At 37.6% G+C, this 20,761-nt stretch overlaps 4 protein-coding genes across 4 annotated transcripts; 2 read left to right on the plus strand and 2 right to left on the minus strand.

The window, feature by feature from the left end:
• Positions 1 to 2,110: 2,110 nt before the first annotated feature.
• On the plus strand, positions 2,111 to 10,079 carry LOC140796884 (uncharacterized). Its single transcript, XM_073150047.1, has 17 exons — positions 2,111 to 2,547; positions 2,793 to 2,895; positions 3,886 to 3,955; positions 4,037 to 4,075; positions 4,223 to 4,340; positions 4,439 to 4,496; positions 4,625 to 4,689; positions 4,798 to 4,804; positions 4,885 to 4,945; positions 5,233 to 5,292; positions 5,392 to 5,411; positions 5,537 to 5,602; positions 6,690 to 6,857; positions 6,990 to 7,247; positions 7,745 to 7,957; positions 9,002 to 9,273; positions 9,645 to 10,079. Exons 1-17 carry the CDS (start codon positions 2,450 to 2,452, stop codon positions 9,787 to 9,789), a joined length of 1,821 nt encoding a protein of 606 aa, XP_073006148.1. The 5' UTR covers positions 2,111 to 2,449; the 3' UTR covers positions 9,790 to 10,079.
• Positions 10,080 to 10,347: 268 nt separating this feature from the next.
• On the minus strand, positions 10,348 to 11,697 carry LOC140796691 (chitinase 2-like). Its single transcript, XM_073149773.1, has one exon. The coding sequence runs from the start codon at positions 11,465 to 11,467 to the stop codon at positions 10,550 to 10,552; it is 918 nt and encodes a 305-aa protein (XP_073005874.1). The 5' UTR covers positions 11,468 to 11,697; the 3' UTR covers positions 10,348 to 10,549.
• Positions 11,698 to 13,011: 1,314 nt separating this feature from the next.
• On the minus strand, positions 13,012 to 14,395 carry LOC140796847 (uncharacterized). Its single transcript, XM_073149994.1, has 2 exons — positions 14,194 to 14,395; positions 13,012 to 13,397 (listed from the first exon to the last, which is right to left on the minus strand). Exons 1-2 carry the CDS (start codon positions 14,389 to 14,391, stop codon positions 13,296 to 13,298), a joined length of 300 nt encoding a protein of 99 aa, XP_073006095.1. The 5' UTR covers positions 14,392 to 14,395; the 3' UTR covers positions 13,012 to 13,295.
• Positions 14,396 to 18,970: 4,575 nt separating this feature from the next.
• Positions 18,971 to 20,664, plus strand: LOC140796365 (CBL-interacting protein kinase 7-like). The gene has a single exon (XM_073149366.1). It carries the CDS (start codon positions 19,116 to 19,118, stop codon positions 20,421 to 20,423), a length of 1,308 nt encoding a protein of 435 aa, XP_073005467.1. The 5' UTR covers positions 18,971 to 19,115; the 3' UTR covers positions 20,424 to 20,664.
• Positions 20,665 to 20,761: the final 97 nt, after the last annotated feature.

Genomic DNA, 20,761 nt, shown 5'->3' on the forward strand with positions numbered 1-20,761 from the left:
AAACTTACCTAATGGCAAACACTATAAAACTAAATGCTTGACAATTTTAGGGAGATATTTTAAATTGTAACCAATGATAATAGTAATTAGTAATAAAGAATTTGTTCTTTGACTTGTCTGACAACATATTTAAAAAGAAGAAAAAAAAAACTTACTCCAATGCAAGTTTAATGCATCAGAAGAAATCAAGGACCATGAAGGGGGTCAAACACACCATCCCAAAACAGATCACCATCGTACACATATATATACACACATCTAGATCCTTAAAGCTATTGCTCATTTCCACCAAAACCCAAATAATTATTGACTCCCTTGACCATTTACTCTCTCTGATCCCATTACAATTTATATATATAATAAATTAAATTAAATAACCATTTTACTCTTAACTTTGCTTTTTTTCTTTAAAATAAAAGTAATATAATCCCAAGAGTATCTAAAATTAAACAAATAATTACTAATATTTTTTTAACAAAAATAGTCAGCAAACAATTAAATAGGGGAATTGAAGATATTTTACGTAAAATAATAGAGGTCTATTTAAAATAAGCAATCGATTAAGGGTCTAGGTATAGGAATAATTATCCATACGATGAAGAGAAGATATAATTTCATCATAATCTAAACCTAATATTTACTCTCTTTTTTACCACTTTTACTACGATTTGATTGCCTTTCTTCCCCTTCCCTTTTTTAGAGGGTTTTTCTCATCGCTCTCTTCTCTTCCTTGCTATCTTCCGCTTAGCTCCCTTATGATGGCTCTTATCTTTGCCTCTTCTCTTTGCTTTTTTGCCACTATCTTGATTGCTTTGTTGCCCTTACACTATCTTTTGCTTTCCCTTGGGTTTTCCATTCTAATAGGGGTTTTTGGAGGGGCAACGACATGATTTTTGCACGTGATTTTTTTTGGGGCCGTCATCACCTCCCTCGTTGTCCATCTCGTTTTCTTTTTGCTGATTCTGCCTTGGTTAGAAGTTGTGTGCCTATTTCAAAGGTGTTTTTTAATTAAGCATTTATTCTTTAGTTGTTGAAGTGATAGTTGTAGTGTCTTACTCATCTCTTGGTGGTTTAATTTTTCTACTGGATGTAGTTATCTTGTTTCGGCGTTGTACTTGACTTCGCCATAGATCTTTGATCAAATCCCTTATATTTCTTTCTTCTGTATTTTACATTTTCGGTATTGTAGGTTGTAGGTAATGTCAAGTCTTCTATAATTTTAACGGAGCTACATGATATTGACTCTCTTCCTCCTATGTTTTTTTTTTCAAATCTCGAGTTGCACTTTTATGTAGGGTTGACGATAATAATAAAGATGGAGGCTTATTTTCAAGACTATCATCCTCTCTCATCCACTCATTTATTTGCATGAATACTTATATATATTGTTATTTATTTAGTACTTTGCTTCACTGTTGTTCAGTATGTGTTTAGCCAATTATTAGACTTGTTTATAGGGCTACATTAACCTTTCATTTTCTTTGTGGTATATCACAATGCAATAAGCTAAATGAATTATCAATCTTTAGACTTTCTTAAAGAAAAAAAAATTATAATTATTCAATTTTGTGGATCACATGCCTTGTAAAAATAAAATTATTACAGCGAAATGCATGTTACTAAGAAACTAGTCTATATCACAACATGTCTAGTAAGTTTTTAGCCAAAGTAGCCCTCCCAAATACTTATTTTACGTGTCTAATTACAGAGTATAGTTCAAAACTTAAATATAAGACTAACTGTATTTAAAAATCACTGACCCAATCAATTATTTTTAAATATATATCAATAACTGAATCATCAATTTGTGTAGAAATCTCACACTTTATATATAAGTTGCTTAGAGTTTAGGGGACTCTTTATGAATTAGTTCAGGAAATTGTAACTAAATATATTTTTTTATAATTTTTATATCCAATCAAATTCACACTTAAAAAAATCAACACTAAAAAATAAGATTAACTAATTGAGTTCAGAGCTTATCTTAAATCACTCAAGTCTAAAAATAGACCACTTATAATTAAAAATTATTAAATAAAAAATGACTTATATTTAAATTTTAAAATAAATTAAACCCGTAAGAAATGTAAGGGCCGACTTAAAATAATCAAAAACTCTGTCCCTCGTCCCCGTCTCCCCTCTCCTCTCGCTCTCTCTCCTAAATGACATAGTCCTCACTTCCCCCGTCTCCTCCCTTTCACCTCAAGAAACCCATTCCCCCGAAAGATCCCTTCTCCTCCAATCCTAATCTTAACCCTAACCCTAGATTTCCTCTCCTCGATACTTAGCTTGCATTGGCCTTTGCCTCCATCCACGGGAGATCTTTCTCCCTATGTTTCCACAAAGAAACGTCTCCTCTGGCCTCTTCCTGATCTCATTCTCCCTTCATCTACTAAGAGATTCGTGTGCTTCGTATCTTTGGTTCTGAGGTTTGGAAAAGGAGAAAGTAATGGGATTCAAGTGCTGCGGTCCCGTGATTTGGGGATTGATCCTGGTTTGGGCTATCTTGGCGTCTGGAGAACCTGATCCAGAGGAGTTTGAGCGAGCGTAAGTAGGGATGTGACGTATTTTAATGAAAAAAATGTTAAATTTCTTCTTCTTGTTCACACTGGTGTTGAAAAACTGAATCCTCCTATTAGAAAAAATAGTTTGCTTAAATATTTGGCGGGGACGTTGATGCACATCTGTTTGCTAATGAAATTTGATTTCGTGGAAATTTCTTAGTTACTCATTAGAACTGTGATTAGGTTCTCAGGGCCTTGCCGCATGTATTAACTGTGACAATTTTATAGATTCCCCATTGTGGAGCCGGATGATGGTCATACTAAACTTCGTCTTTCAAGGGAAGGTCTGGAAGCGATTCAAAGAATTACAACCCCTATAGCGGCTGTTGCCGTAAGTCGTAACTTTATTTCTTGAAAGCTAATTAGTCAATCATAAAACTGGCTATTTCGTGAGGAATTATTTTAAGCAATTTCATTGCAGGCAAAGTTCAAACACCACCTTTGATTGTAGAGATTTCTATGCAGTTTCTATTTGATCCTTATTCAGACGAGCTTCAACTTCTTATAATATCATGTCAGCACTTCTATTCATATAAAAGTTGCCCCTCTGGACACATCCAAAATAATTTGGGCAAAGTTGCGATCATTAGCATGGCCTTGTGCAAGGATGACATATGCCAACAGGGAATTGATGCAAATCTTCTATGATTATGAGAAACAAATAAATATGATGCATGACCAACAAATCAAGATCATGAAATTACTTATTCTAGATTACAAGTGCTGTTTGCTGCTTCCATTTTGGTTCATAACTTGTATTTGCAACTATTACTTAAAGTACATATATCTAAACTTCTTACAACTTTAGAAAGCTTGTAGTCGATAATAAGTGCTATATGGGGTCATTTTAACTTCTCTTTTTTTCCCCCTCACATATTGGCTAGGATCATGTCTAAAAGATGTGTTTTTAATGTGCTTATCATAGTAATGCACTTATTACGGGTACTTCTTGAAATGAATGGTTTTTTTTTTCTTAAGTGTGAATTAAAATATGCCACTTGTTGCTAAGAATGTGTTAGGTATCAATTGTCGTGGATCACACTATCGGTAATTTCTTTAGTACTCTTCACCATTTTCTCTGCAAACCCATCCTTATATATTAGCTCAATCTACTGCTTAGCTCATCTTTGGAAACAAATTGCAGAACCATCTCCTTGTAGATTATAGGTTACGCCCAGTTGTTCTCCAATGGTGTCCTGGCCATATAGAATGACATTTTTCTGTACATAATCTTTTCCTGGGTTACAAAAATTTTGGGATTTACACTATGTTATCATGGCTGAAACATTTTTGTTCATGCCTCATTTTATATTGAACTCAGGTTATTGGTCCATATCGATCAGGAAAATCTTTTCTTCTCAATCAACTTCTCACCCTGTCATGTGATAAAGGTATACTTCATCAGTTCATTGTGGCTTTTGTGCTTTCTTTATGTAAGTTAGAAAATGATCAGATTGGTCGGATATATGCAGGCTTTGGTGTCGGACATATGCGTGATACAAAAACAAAAGGTTAAATAACACTTAATGAATTTTCAGAATGTTTTATTTCCGTGTTCTTTGATCTGTTCTCTGCAGCAATCATGAGTATGCTATTTGCCAAATATTTCTCATGCTGTGGAAATTTACTAGGGACTACTAAATATGTTTTTGATGCAGGAATATGGGTTTGGGGTACTCCAGTGGAATTGGTTATTGATGGTTCAAAAGTGTCTGTCCTATACCTAGATACTGAAGGCTTTGAAAGTATTGGGAAATCAAATGTTTATGATGATAGGTAATTATTCAAAATCAACCTTACATGTGCTGATTCTTTAGATTTTTCTGTTATGCGTGCAAGTTACAGACATGCCTTTTTAATCCTATGCATGACAGGATCTTTGCTCTGGCAACTGTATTGAGTTCTGTGCTTATCTACAATCTTCCTGAGACGGTTTGTTCTTTATCTGGCTTTGTGCCTGTAATTTGCAACTGAATAAGATCTCCAATTATGATGCTAGATCTGGAAGTTGGCATTCATTTACATGTCAGGATCATTTTTGTCATTTGTTTATCTTGTAGATTCGTGAGGCTGATATATCTCGATTGTCATTTGCTGTTGAAATTGCAGAAGAATTCTATGGAAGGTATCTCCATATGTTAGTTCCATTTAAAAATGCTTCCATACTATATTTATTGATTGTTCTGTTCTAACATCCTTTTCTTAATTTCTTCTGTTTCCGTGTGGTTAATAGAGTGAAGGTAACTCACTAAACTAAGTTTTATATCATGTTAATTGAAATTACTTAATGTACATATGAAACTATTGAATATTACTGCAGGGGCAGGATGTTGCATTTGAGCCTGCTAAGCTCCTGTGGCTTATCCAGCGAGATTTCCTTCGTAAGTTTGTTCATTCTCTTTCCTAGATGTGATATCGTGATAATATGGCCCTAGAAATGTACATCACACACTATGCTTGTCGGCATTTGAGTCCTTGGATGGTCTAGACATGGGATTTAAGTCCCTCTAATTTATGAATAATGAGCAACTTGCTGGTTTACATGTTATTTCTTTCTCATATATCATATATTTGACAATCTTTCATGTCTTCTTTTACCATATATATATAATGCTTTGTGCCGTTAAGTTACATGTTCACTTTCGAAATGCTAACTTTGATGATACAGAAGGGAAATCCGTTCAAGAAATGGTGAATGAAGCTCTCAAGCGGGTACCTAATACTGGCGGTTAGTTTTGGTTCTGTCCATCTCGCAGTTTTATACGATTCTTATGTGTTTGTGAAGCCATCTTAAGTATTCAATTTTCTATTATATTTGTTATCGCAGGAGACAGATATCTCGATCAGGTACTTTACATAAAATTTTAGTTGTTGTATGGAAGTATCAAGGGATTGTATTTTCTTCTGTCAAAATTTATGTGCTTTTTCCCTTTCTTCACGAAATATCACATTACTTTATCTTGTGAAATTAGATAAACCAAATCAGAGACTCTTTGGCAATTATGGGGGATAATAGTACGGCCTTTAGCTTACCACAGGTGTGCTTTTGTACCTCTTATTGCTTACCACAGTTTGTGCATTAAATCTTTGAATTTCTAGACTAGAGTTACTATTGTTTAAAAATAAGTTAAAGGCTGTTTCTAGGCTGTTTTAAATTCAGGGACCATGTTAATCATAGTTGGTTCTCTATATTATATAGCAATTATACATACAAAAGTGCCATGTCTTATCCCCTCTGAATTTTTCCTATGGATAGTTTCTTGGATTTCGTTATTCTTCTGAGACAAGTCAGTGTTTATTAATGTTATTAGATGCGGGGAGGCTAGGTGGATTACATGTTTAATCATATGAAATGCTTGTTATACTAAATTAAAAGGAATTTCAGTCATTGTACTCTAAACCTTTTAAAATGATTTTCCTTTACATAGACATATCTCATGCCTAAGTGGAACTGCTTATATTCTTTGGTGTTAAATTTTGGTTTAGAAAATCTCTCTTTCACATGAAGTGTTAGTGGAGGTTCACTATAGCAAGATGATTGCGTTAAGAAGCTAATAGTTTAAAAGGAGGGGTTTGGAAAGAAGAATTATAAGAGAAGGGTTGCTAAATATTTTGTCCCTTATGATACAATTGGGAAGGGTTGCCAGGTTTAGGGCATGCCAAATAATCAACTGAAGACCACATTATTAGCAAAGGGGTTGGAGTTAACAAGTGAAAAGATAGAATGAGATCACCTGAGGTAAAGAAAAGTCCTGGACTTTCTCTTGAAGGGTTCAGGTAAGTGGACATTTGAGAATCCTAGATTAAGATTGATTCTGAAAATGCTTGCTTGACTCCTTATTGACAAGGTAATTGGTGGAGGGACTCCTAAAACCAAACAGTGTAGGTCTTGCGTGTTTGTATTTCAACTTTCCAAAGTAAATCTGATTTGCACAAATAAAGCTATGTTATCTACTTATCTACTCATTCCTCAAAGCATGTATTGACATTTAAAATAACAATGGACAACTGAACCTGTCAATGCTAACATTGTGTTATGATGCTTGTCAAGAAGTTCTTGATTCTTGTCATGTCTATATATATTTTTCTTTTGGATGTTTAGACAATTGGTGAAATTTTTGGCAGCCTCATCTTCAAAGAACAAAGCTTTGTGATATGAAGGACAGTGAGCTCGACCAAGCCTACATAAAAAAGAGAGATCAATTGAAACAACTTGTTGCATCCATCACAAAACCAAAAATTGTGCAGGGTAAACATCTAAATGGAAAGGAGTTCGTATTGTTTCTAGAGCAGGTTGGTTCTGAAGAACAATTGTAATTTACTCACTGGTATAATCGTTCTTTGAACTTATCTATGTCTACTGGTGTATAATAAAAAGCACCCAACCAAAGCAGATTCCACATTATATCGTTTATGTTCTTTCAGATACTTGAGGCTTTGAACAAAGGAGAAATTCCGTCAACAGGCTCCCTAGTTGAGGTTTTCAATAAGGTTATTCTTGAACGTTGCTTAAAGGTGTATAATCAGCATATGGACAATTTGGGTCTACCAGTACCAGTGAGTAAATTGCAGCACTTCCACGACGAGGCACAAATTGAGGCAAAAAATCTATTTGACCAACAGCATTTTGGTCGCCATCATGCTGCACAATCTAGCCTCAAACTTGATGATGGGATACAAAAGGTGCGTTGGAGAACACAGTGCAAAGAATGAAATATAAAATTATAACCGAGGGTGTTTACGTCTAGATAATTGTACTTATTATTGGTCTTGCTTTTGAATAAGCCTGGGAAGGCACATTAGCTAATTCATTGAGATTCCAAGACAGCTTAACATATTAAAGCTCGAGTTTTGTAATTTTTTCCTTAAGATGAAGACCAATTATGGAGATTCCAATACAACATAATATATTAAAGCTTCAGTTTTTGGAAAGTTTCCTTTACATTACCTATTGTCTGTCAATTTAATATTACCTGAAATTGTTGTAGAACATCACATTTTTGCAAGTACTTCATTGTTGACAAATCAGGAGTGACAATGTTGATTGTCATGTCATGCATTTGCTGAAGATTATAACTTATGGTTTTATGTTGTGCGCTTCTTCTCTTGATTGACTGTGGTCATGTGTCAGTAGATTAACTTTTTGTGGTTGTACTATGCTAATGTGATCTCCTGTGTAGGTTTACAGAAATTTCCTTCTTGCAAACGAGTATCAGTCATCAAAATTATGTGAAGCACGGTACACACAATGTGAGGATAAAATGGATCAGCTTCAAGTCTTGAGACTTCCCTCCATGGCAAAGTTTAATGCTGGCTTTCTTGAATGCAACCGAAGTTTCGAAAAAGAGTGTGTTGGGCCTGCAAAAGGAACTTATGAGAACAGGATGATGAAGGTTGGACTTTCTAAGCGTATCTATATTTTATTCTACATGAACATGGGAAAGCCTAGTGAGATTCCATTAAATTAGGGTTAGATTGCATAACTCCGGATTGTCAGAAATAATAGCATAATATTGACTAAGGATACTGGAGCATCTTAAGTAACAATCTACATGTGGCGAGTATATGTGTTCCAATTTTGTAGATGATAATTAGTTACATTTTTTCAATTGTACAAGCCTGCCAATATTTAATGTGCTGAGTTTACCTAAATTAAGTAGTAAAATCATATTCCTGTCCCACCAACTTTGTCTTGCGCCATTTTTTGCTATTGTGAGCATCCCTAATGTAGTGTGTCATGTTAATTTCCACGTGTAACATTCTAAGGTGAACTGAAAATATTACAAACAATAAAAGTAGTTCCTATGTACCATCACTTCAGTTTCTTGTTACAACATATAATGGTTGAACACAAATGTGACAAACATAAAGAACATTAAGTTATAAGATGAAGCGTTTAGCAAGTTTATGAGTAGTATTTGTTGATACAGCGTAGGCATTTGTTTCTAATCAGTCATGTACTTTAGTTACAAAGGCTAGCATATTTCTCTATCTATCAAAACTTTCAAGAACCATTTCCTCGGCCCATTTGATTCAATATAGGGTTTTACAATCAGTAGTGGCTTTCAGTGCCACCTCTTTCATGTTACTTCAAGGGCTCATTCATGATTATCAGAAACAATATATCAAGATATTTAATGCCTATCCAAGTAGGAAGAAAATGTGGTTTGCTATTGATTTAGTCCAACTCTTGGCATTATATATTGAATCATAAGCTTGGGCATGTTTAAGAAATAACTCTATTTTGTTTTTGTAGCTTTTAACCTTTATATGCATTGACAACAACTTAAGAGGTCAAGTTCTTGATGTAAATGCTTTAGTCAGGTCTTTTGCCCTTAATAGTTGTGCTTGATACCAAATATCTGTGATCATCTTCTGATCTCGGAATTCTTTACTGTGACTTTCCATCTAATTGTGAAATTTATCTGTGGCTTCAGATGCTTGGGAGGTCTCGTGGTCTTTTCATCAAGGACTACAACAACCGGCTCTTCAATTGGCTGGTGACCTTTTCACTCGTAATGGTTGTGATGGGTCGCTTTGTCATCAAGTTCTTTTTGCTCGAAATTTGTGCATGGGTGATGTTTATCTTCTTGGAGACATACACAAGAATGTTCTGGTCAGCAGAGTCATTGTACTACAATCCAGCTTGGCATATCATAGTGTCTACTTGGGAAACTATAGTGTACAGCCCTTTCCTTGATCTGGACAGGCAAGTCATCCCTTTTTCTTTTCACTCTTATGGTCGATCCTCTTATGGTCCAGGAATCTTGACTTGTTTGGCAACTGTTCTTCCTTCATATAGATTTAACTCATCAAAACTCTAAAAGCTTAACCCATTATAAAACAGCAATTTTAATATTTTATATTCTAATACTCTTTTATTTATGGTGTTGAAACATTCCGAGAAGGCTAAGAAGTAAATTTGAACTAAACAATTAGAGGTTTTATATTTTTAAATAACAGATGAGTGGCAGGAATTAAACTTAGGACTTTACCTTGATACCATGTTAATTCTCAAATTTGTTAAAGAACAGTTTTTTTTTTTTTTAAATTCTAACGCACATATTGAACTTGATGCAGATGGGCAATCCAAATCAGCATGTTGCTATTGATTTTACTTCTATATTGGCGGTGTTATGGGAGGAGAAAACACGGTTCTCATTCCTTATTACCTTTGTACAATAGTTCACATAGGGTTGGCTCCAATCGCCCAAGATCAGACTGATGATAAGAACTGAAGTCTCCATTATTCTCCTTTTCACGATAATAGCTATGATATATCTGTTGATTATCCATCTGAACAGAGGGCCTTATTCAACAGTGTCCTGCCACGGTTTTCAGATTCTTTCTAGGCGTCCTTTCTGGAGGCAAGAAATGAAATGTTCATATCATTGGGCATCTGAAATGTAAGAATATGTTGTGGTTGTTAATCAGAAATATTTATCTTCTTAATACTTCATATTCTTTGTTGATCTTCAACTAATCTCAGCCTATAAAATTTACAAATGTTCAACATGGGGATTATCTTGTTTATGTGGAAAGTCCAGATTTATCTGTTTGTGCCTATCAGTTTCTATTGTTTGCTTGTTTACTCTGGTCCTTGTTACCTCTATTATAATTCCCTCGAGTGCATTGATGCATCAATTGTGCACATCCGATAGTCTGAACTAACCTGAATCCCTATCCGCTGGGCTGTGCCTGGCTCAAGGGTACTGATACCCATTGGTTAAATTTGTGAAACTGGCTGTAAATTGACAGGAAGAACATGTGGATCTCAAACCAATTTCTCCAAAACAAGACATTTATAATCTTAACAGGACTAGCTCCATTATCTTAACATAAGGAACAAAGCTTAAAGTTACAATCATGATACATAGCCAGCCTATACCAATCTAATACAAGCATGCTTGACATCTTTTACAAGCAAAGAGAGGGAGACCCTGAAGTCTTTTCTCGCAGCTTCATAACATATTCCCACACCATGGCTAGAATCTGTTAGCACTGGCCAACAAGTTCTGTGACTGCTTCTCAAATCGAAAGCCATTCGCCATGGAGTTATCCGCCGACCAAATGAAGATGCCGTGAAGCTTTCCTTGCATCTTGAGAGTATTACAAGCACGAAAAAAGCCGTTATCTGGGGATAAACCTCCACTTCCATCAGTAGAAAAACTCACCAGCACCTTCCCTCCCTTGTAGTTAGAGCTTTGCTGTGCAAAGTAGCTTAGAAACTGCGAAACCGTCGTGCTTGCATCATAGGCATAGAATTGGAAGTTGACATAGTCTATAAGGTTTCCATATTTCTTCCACAATGCTAAGTAATGTTTCTGGACTTGGTCATCATCAAAAGGAGCAATGGAAGCAAATGACACCACTCCGTTGTTCTTTAGTTTCATTACTAATTGTCCAATGCACTCTGCGAAAGTATTAGGATCAGCTTGGAAATGCTCGTAGTCGATGTCGATGCCGTCAAGGTTATATTGTTTGATGATTTTTGTTAGCGAGGATGCTGCGTTATTGACCCAAGAATCTATGGAAGAAGGGTTGAAATATGCAAACTGACCGTTTACAGTATCTCCTCCTAGGCTAAGTGCAACCTTGACATTACCATTTCTTCGCTTTATAGAGGCTACTTGTGAGGGGGAGAGGTTACTACTGTCCCAGAAGATTTCAAAGTTACCATTGGTAGGACTAGCAGAGTTTGTGTAGTCGATAGCAAAGGAGAGGATGAAGTGGAACTCGACACCGGGATTAACCGGCACGTCCGTAAACCGGACGTTATTGAACTCTGCCCCGATGTACTCCCGGAAAAGCTTGGAGTCAATGGCGGCAGAGGGTGATGGCAAGAGAATGGATAAGAGGGTGTGAAGGAGAAAGAAAGAGGAGACTAAGTTTGAAGAAGCCATGGAGTAGAAGAAGGATATATAAGTTTCTTTTGCTTTGAGAATGTGCACTGTGATGTCTCTATTTATAGACTCTTGAGTGGAAGATAAAATGACTGTCTTGAGAGTGTAAGGAAGTGGAGTGTAAGCATCCGTGTGTAGAAGGGATTAAACTTTGAACTAAGTCATAGGGTTGTTGAAAGATTTGTGAATGAACTTGGACGGCACTTTGCCTTGTTCTTTTCTTGGTAGCAGAGAAGTAGGGCAAATCTTTCAATCCTCGACCCATAAATTTGGGATGGTCCTACACAGGATGGGCCTGTGTAGAAGATAACTAACTGCAGATGGATGACTTAGGAAGTCTTGTTTTGGCATTAATGTAAGGATTCCTGGAGATAGTTTTGTCCTGACTGATGTCTAAATGCTTGGAGTCTTGTCATCAGTTGAGATGCTTGGCTTCTTTATTTATTGGTTCTGGTAGACGGCAGTAGAGGAGGTCTCTGGTTTCCTTTTCCGTGGGATTTGGGGAGATCGCGAGTTGCACAATTGCATCTAGAAGGTTTTTCTTTTGAGATGAAATTGGTATGTCTCTGTAGAACTGGTGATTGGTTTATTGAATGTTGAAGAATTAGTCAATTATTTGTTTAGATTCCATTGGGGACTAATCATTTTACTTTGGGCCATCAGGAAACTTCACACCAAGGACAATCTTAAGCGATTGGGCATGGATCTTGATACACAATGTTATTGAAGAAATCTCTTTATATATCTTCTCTCAATGTCAGTTTTTGTCACACATCATTCATTTGTTCTGCTCAAAGCTGAACATTTCTCTTGCTATTTCTTCTTCTTTTAGGAAGATTGAGGTGCACAGGCGAAAAGATCATGTCAGTGCGAGAATAAGAAAAAAGACTGACTTCTTATTTGCTATCGTATGATGGAAAATTTGGAAGGAAAGGGATTAATAGCCTTCATTAAGAGGCCAAAACAAATGGAGGATTAATTATTGACATCAAACGAACCTACTGCATCTGAAATATTTATTATCCAAAAATACAAAACAAAATTTAATTTCTCACCTTCTACTTCTCTTTGTAATTCTGAACTTTTATCAACAAATCTTTAATCGGGGCCTTGTCCCAAATTTGTCTTAAAAAAATAAGAACAACAACAATAACAAAAAGCCTTACAAAATCCAGAGGTTGCAAAGAGCAATCTGACACTTAGAATGGATGCTTTGCATCTCCTGAGCTTGCAAGTTAGAGCCCAGAATGATGTATACTTGACTTCAGAAATGAGCATCATAATCCAGGGTTTTGCTGGTATCAGTCTAATTTAAGCCAACATTATGAAAAATTAGCATATACTTGCAACTCAACAACCATCAATTTTGAAAGACCAATTCTGCAGATGTGCACAACTTCATATCAGAGGCTCAGAGCTCCTTGAGAGAGCAAACAAGATGCAGTTGGGCTCAGTGACATGCATAACCCAAGATGAATTGTAGACATTACCATCAGATCAACAATGTGGAAGAAATAGACTCCCTTTTAGTGATGTTCTGAAACTTAACTGAAACACATCTTTCATAAACAGTAGCTTATTCAAATGTCAGTACATGAAACAAGGAGGAAATACAAGCAGCTCCAGAAAAGAAAATAGCAATCACTCCTATTGTTCTTCAAGGAAATTATATGTTCAACAGTAAACCAAGTGACAGATGACCATAGTTTCTTGTATAAACACCAAATGATCATTTCATTTTGACTTGATGAGCTCCTCGACCTGGGGCATTCAAATGGAGCAATAGCCTGTAATTTATTGATACACCATGGTTGAGGTGAAGCTTGAGCTACTGGTTATTGTTCTTGCGAGCTATCTCTCGAGCCATTTCACGCAGTTCCTCTGGCGATGGAGGCAGGGGGCCCTCAGGAGGATATACCACATAAGAACGCTGCAAGGAAACAATGATGTGCAGATCCAGATATAAGAACATAAATAGCATGAGTTAGAAATCGAAGTTATCAACCAAAACAACAATATTGGATTAGTGAATACAAAGCCTATAGTCGCCGTACAAAGCACATAAAAGTAGAGTCCCAACTCTATAAAACTCTAGGATTTTTAGTTTCCACAATCATTTGTTCATCAGTCAAAAAAAACTCGAAAAAAAATAACAGCTCCTGTAAATAGATCTTACGATTCAACAAAAGAATTTCACAGCCAAAAACGTCAATTATTTAATTGGAAGAGAGTATATTAGTAGAAATTTTGTTCTTCAGCATTACAGAAATATCAACAACGGGCTAAATGCACGTATACAACAGATAGGATATGCATCGTTACTGTTATTCAGAGCAAAAAAGAAACCAGTGGAGAAGCAAGTATAATAAGATAAGTCCAAGTAAACAATTAACGAGAAAGAGAAAAGCAAAACGTCATCTTGACTACATAATTTTCATGCAATTTTCCGTCCGATGTACAAGGATTTCTATTTAGAAAATGTGAGATTTCCAACACAACTCCTTTCTTGTCAGCTCTTAAATGCCCTAAAGATCTAATTTTAAAGATCTTTTGCAGCATAAACTTTATCCATTCTATCATACTCAAAACAATAGTTCCTGTGAGAACAAGTTATTGAATCGAATCAAGTCTATTTCCACCAAATCTATTGCTCGCCCAAAGTTACCAAAACCCTAAAAGGAGTGGAATAGAATACAAGTTCTAATTGATTGAGGAATTCGACTTACGAAGCCCATGAGCTTTTGAAGGGTCTTGGATTCGGTGGCGACGGCGTAGGTGAGGACGACAGGGACGGTCACGTACACCGCAAATTTCCCAACCTCCAGCAGCACCTTCGACGTCCCAAACGACGACATCTCCTCTCCCCCTACGTTCCGCTCACCGCCTTGGGGCTCAACCGGATTTTTATTTTTGGAACTTTTCATATTACACCCTAAATGAAAGTGAATTTGCAGTCCTATATCCGCATTATTTTCAAATTGAACCCTATACTTTACGAAATATTAAATGGTTTTCACCTGCGAATACTGAAAATAATGGGGCCAAAACCGGGAAAGTGCATTAAATAGGGCTCCTAATGGGCCTAATTAGGCCCATATCAACCACCCGACCCGGCCTTATGGATCGATTACTTTATGGGCTGGGCTAATATAAAGGTTTAAACCTGGCCCAACAACCTCGGGATACGAACGACAAACGATAGCCATTTGACCTACCAATTTCACTGTCTGATTCGTTGACAGTCTCTGGTAGATGCGGACTCTATGCACTTGGAGAGAAAGCCTTTCCTGGGCCGTTCGATGCAAGATAATATATTATTTATAGATTATCTTTCAAAATTTCTTTTTGAAAGATAATCTATAAATATGTCATTAAACTAATCTATTTATATTTTAAGTGTTGTTGAACTCTTCTCAACAAATACAAATCCTATTTCATTGGGTTTTGTTTTGCGGAAGTTGCTTCTCTTTGGTTGGTCAAAGTGTAGAATAAATAGAAGGATAAAGAGTTTTGTTCATTTCGTAGAACTATGAATCGTACAATAAACGGATAAACATAGTTCCAACTTTGTCCTTATCATATTCTTCTTATAAAAGAATAATTTATTTAGAAACAATTATAAGAACAAAGAGGGACAAGAATTACTTTTAACACCCTTTCAGACATATGCTTAATGGTTGCAAAATAGTGGTGGAGCATATTACCTTAATTTTCTTTCTTAGATGGTTCTTAAAAGAGTTGATTCAGATATCCAATCTATGTATATATTCGCAGGCTAGCAACCACAAGTAAGAAGAGAAATCATTATTCTCTTCTTGGCATTTGCACAACTCTACAACTCTACAGACAGGTGCATCTCCAAATGCTCTACCAATCTTCATGGGCTCCACAAGGATTAATATTAACCGCAAAAAAGAAAGAAAAAGAACAAATAAATAAGAAGAAAGACTTCCTTGTCTGAATAAATGCATGGGTCAAGGCATCTCAATGTGCGGCTGAGGCTGCATGAAGACACAGGGAAATTATGTGAGATTTTTGTAGCTATCTCCATAAATTAATGGCTAGATTTTTTTCTTGGTCCTTACTTAAAAAATGATGTAGTCCCCACCAATAGGGACAAGAAAAATTAATTCAGATCCACTAGTTTATACTATATTTAGGTAGCATCTCGTCTGGTTGGTGCATTCTTTGTTTTTAATCTCAGAAGAAGAGATTAGTCCCATAGTATGTTCTCTATCCTTTTCTTCCTAAAAATAGAAAATCCTAGAGCTATGGATACTTAACATGTTGCTGTTTTCACATGAAAACAAAATAGGCTTCTAACTGGACTTGTTTCCTATCCATCCAGCTCATAGTTTTGAGCTAACCTTAATCTCAGATGATCCTTTCTTTAGTATAGACTTCTTTCTTATTTTTATCTCCACTTGTGAGGAGATTGATTCCAAGACTTGAATCTATGGCCTTCTAGATGCAAAGGACAAGCGATACCGCTACGAAGAATATGGTCGATATTTAACTGTGAGAGAAAAATTAGAATGGAGCTAACAACCAAGTTTAGCGTAGTTAGTTAACAATATTTAAAGATTGCAAGTCATGAAATCGTACTCTAAATTTTGCTAAATAGGTTGTCTTATCACAAGCTACCTACATGTTATAAAACAACAACAATCATTTAGAACTCTGAAGTTTAACTCTTTCAGAAAAATCGTTTGGTCTAGGTCATGTCTGATGTTTAATTATTGCAGCTAAATCATCCTAATCACCAAGAAGTAATCAAATTGACAATGAAAGGAAGATCTAATCCTCGGTTCTCCTTGAAAGCAAGTGCTATTTGCACAGTTATTTATCTTTCCTGAGGCAGGACAGGAGGCCTAAAAAGTAGTTTAATCTGTACAGAGAATAAAGACAAATCATTCATGAAAACTTTATTCTACTTTTATATTTTCTATAATATCAGGTGCTCTATCAAACATCTACTCCATCATCAACCGATAAAGATAACTAATCATTATCAAAAATGCCAAATTAAAGCATGCTGCTCATCCTTGTCACTTAGTAGCTGTTAGCTGATAATATCTTCAAGCATGCATGCTATTGTCACCCAAATAAAGAGATGATATCATAAATTGCACAATCAAAGCAATCGAGATAGGTCTAGGCTTGGTTTCAGGTTATGACCTTCACTATTCCATAGGTTAGAATTCCTAACATATAACTGACAATAAACTTTTTACCTTGAGAATAAATCTAACATCCCAATCAGTGGATCAGAGAATGGTCTATGAAATGTCAGCAAAACTCCACAGTCAAGAAGGATAAGTTTTAGTAGTTCTACTAGTCATCATCCAAAAGGAAGAGTAAAGTACTAGGAATTTTATACTCTTACTCTTTGAAAGGCTTTTACTTGGTCATCGAAGAATAAGATCACCATTGCCAGAGCCACCTTAATATTGCAGTAAGAAACTGATGAGCAACACATTAAGGTCAATGATAGGTATGTTAAAGTGTGCTCTGATAGAGATAAACATGATGTTACTTGACGAAGATCTATTTACCTCTCGGTAGTGGCTCCTTGAGTATTTAACTCCACTACTATCATCTTTGTGGTCCATTACAGATCACCTGGACGTAATTTTACTACGTGACAACTTAAGCAGTTGAAGAAGGCCCTACATTGCTGGAAAGTAAAGGTTAAATGAATGCTGCCAATGCCTTCATTGTTCTCGAGCTTTGAAATTTCATGGGTGGGCCATGCAAATTTTAGGCACCAGTCCATTATATTGTCAAAAAAAAACTTGCTCACATGATCAATGGGAAGATGCTAATCTGATCCATTTTCTTGGAAGTCTAAATTTGGCCAAATTTAAAGGCAAAAAAGAAGCAGAAGAGAATTGATGTTTACATAGATAAATAGACTTGACAGAGGAATTTATTTCTTATGCTCGGCCTACATAAATCTAATGCAAATTTTGTGCTATTTAAACAACTCAATTTCCTATTGCATTCGATGCTGCCTTAGATTGCTTAGCTCACACATTTAGATTTTTAATCATGGATTGGTTCTTAAATCATTGTAGATATGCTGCATTCTAAAGTGTAAAAAGATAAATGTCTCCTAAATATTAAATGCCTGTGACACAAGCGATGTGATGAAACAAGTGGGTCATCTATCATCATGTAATTTAAAATCTTCTCAAATGAGCTATTAAGAAACTGAATTTGATAATTGCAACCAGTGAATATACTACTGCATCATGACCAACCAACTGTTTCAAGTTGTTATTGTTTTTCCCCTTATTATAAGTAGAAAAGAAAAATATCTATCGGTGAAACAAGACAAAACTTACCTATATTCTCTTTGCTATCTAGGTCTATGCAATCTAGAGCAAAATCTAACAACAAGTGCCTCACTTTTGGTAACTCCTATTATGTTCTCTTACTATATGGGGAATGCAAATATGCGAATGCACGGATGGCATGAGGAGGCACAGTAACAATGCCAAGATCGGATCTTGTTTTTAGAGTCAGATATACTCTGCTATCTATTGAGAATAAAACAGAAAAAAGCCACGTGACCAAATACAGTGGTCCGGCCGGCCATGAGTTCGGCCACTGCCGTTACGACAGAAGCAACCAAACCATAGAGAGTATGGTAGACTTTCTCGCCTGCCTAACCAAATTAACTGCTATCACGCTTTCTTTGTTACTTCACACACCCTAAACTTGCGTGGAATAACGAGCAGCCCAGCAGACGAAATGTCAAAAGTTGGAACAGTCTTTATCAAAGTTTTCTTAGATCAGACTCAATTCTTTCTATTGGGTTCCTTTAAAGAGACATAAAGAAAGAAAGAATGCCTTTAGTCTATAAGAACTCCCAATTACGAAGGATCTAGGAAGGGCTTACCGCTGCACCAAGTGATATTATCAGATAATAGTTTAACTGACAAACTCCAACTATGAGACAGCACATGCTCTGTAAGACTGTAAACCATCGTCAATTCCAGACTACTCAATAAGAAATGTTATCATCTGCTATGACTCTCTCCCCCCTTCTCAACTTTTACCAGCCAGTTTTCTAAAAGAAAGAATAAGAAACAATCATCATCCAAAAGGTGGACAGCAACCAAAAGAACCACAATGCAAAGTTCGAGATGCAGACAACTAGCACTATTCTACTTAATTGCAGAAAAATCTAGCACGCCCCTTGCTATCTCTCCTCAGACTCCTATTAGAAGAAGCATTGAAAGCAAGTGAAGACAAGCCAAAGTGGGGGAGTGGATCCTCTATATCCCTTTGCTCCTCTACTCATCGCTGTCAAATTATACAAACACTCAAAATTAAAGAAGCTTTTATTGATTTGATAGCCGAAGTAGATTCTCTGCAGTCTTTGGGACCATAAAACCAATCAAAGCTATGAATTCAATAACCAATCAAAAAACGAAAGGTATCCTACAAGTACAACTTCCTGAAGCCATTATTGTAGACGATCCGGTGATGCGAGAGAAACAATTATTTAAATTAAATTAATATCACGTAGACAACCAACAAGAGACCTTATAACCACTCCTCCCTCTCTCACTCCCCACCACTAAAACCCAGAGGGTCAAATAGATTCATAGACACAAGAAGCTATAGGAGTCTATTTGCCATGGACTCCAAGCCCAATGGCTCCACTATCACCGCCGCCGCCACGACCACTTTCACTTCCTCCTCGCCCAAGGGGCAGGTCCTCCTCGGGAAGTATGAGATGGGCCGGCTCTTGGGGCGCGGCACATTCGCCAAGGTCTACCACGCGCGTGCCGTCTCCGACGGCACCGCCGTCGCCGTAAAGGTTCTCGATAAGCCGGAGGTGGTCGGCACCGACATGGGCCCCCGCGTCCTCCGCGAGGTCTCCGCCATGCGCCGCCTCTCCCACCCCAACGTCCTCCACCTTATGGAGGTCATGGCTACAAAGTCCAAGATCTACTTGATCATGGAGCTGGCCCCCGGGGGCGACTTGCTCTCCCGGGTCGCCCGTCGGGGCCGCCTCCCTGAGCCGGCCGCGCGCCGGTACTTCCTCCAGCTCATTTCCGCCCTCCGGTACTGCCACGTCCGCGGCGTCGCCCACCGCGACGTGAAGCCGCAGAACCTCCTCCTCGACCGCGAGGGGAATCTCAAGATCTCCGACTTCGGGCTTCGCCGCGCTCCCGACCAGCTCCGCGACGACGGCCGGCTGCACACGGCGTGCGGCACGCCGGCGTACACGGCGCCGGAGGTCGTGCGGAGGAAGGGTTACGACGGGTCGAAGGCCGACGCGTGGTCGTGCGGCGTCATCCTCTTTGTGCTCCTCGCCGGATTTCTCCCCTTCGACGACGCGAACATAGCTGTCATGTATAGGAAAATCCACAAGAGGGAGTACGAGTTCCCGCCATGGATCACAAACACCGCGAGGAGATTAATTTCTCGGCTTCTCGATCCAAACCCAGATAGTAGACTCACCATAGAAGGCTTAGCCGAACACCCGTGGTTCAAGAGGTCGCTTAGCTTGGACTCTCAGCTGAGTCTAATGGACTTACCACCTCCGCGAGATGCGCAGTTCGAGACAACCACTTGTAACGCTTTCCATATCATATCACTTTCATCAGGGTTGGATCTATCAGGGCTTTTCGATGGAGCAAAGAGAAGGGAGCAAAGATTCACGTCCAAGGAGTCGGTTGAGAGAATCATGACGAGAGTGGAGGAGATCGGAGCAAGGTTGGGTTATTTTGTACAGAGAAAGAAGAGCGTTTCTTTTGGGTTGAACAGATGGGGGACGGCGCTGACCGTCGAGGTGTCGGAGGTGGCGCTGCCGCTGCTGCTGGTGGAATTGAGGGTGGAGGGTGGGGAAGGAGATGACGGCGACGAATTCGGCTGGGAAGAGTTGAAGTCGGAGCTGGGGGACATTGTTTTAGCTTGGGATGGAAGCGGAGAATTATGAGGTGGTTCGATTGGTTCTTTGTTTCCATCCGCCATGCTGTAAGCTAGTCGATCGATTGTAAGGTGGAGTTGTATGTTTTTTTTGAGTAGTGAGTGCTAACATAGTTCTTTTAGGTAGAGTAATTAGCTAACCGGAGTTTCCAGTAAGAGATTTGTCTTATTTTAGTGTGTGCAGATGTAAAAATGTTTTGGGCACTAATTTTTGTTAATAGAATTAATGTAGCCTCCTCTGCATTATTTTCCGTTGAGTGTTGTTAAGAACCCAGTGATTTCTCGCTGGCAAGAAGCATGATTGTCGTTAATAGATAGATAGATAGATACCATGAACCAGAAAGAATC

The sequence above is a fragment of the Typha latifolia genome, chromosome 10, assembly GCF_019914945.1.
Source record: "Typha latifolia isolate L0001 chromosome 10, TyphaL0001v2, whole genome shotgun sequence".
NCBI classification, from domain to species: domain Eukaryota; kingdom Viridiplantae; phylum Streptophyta; class Magnoliopsida; order Poales; family Typhaceae; genus Typha; species Typha latifolia.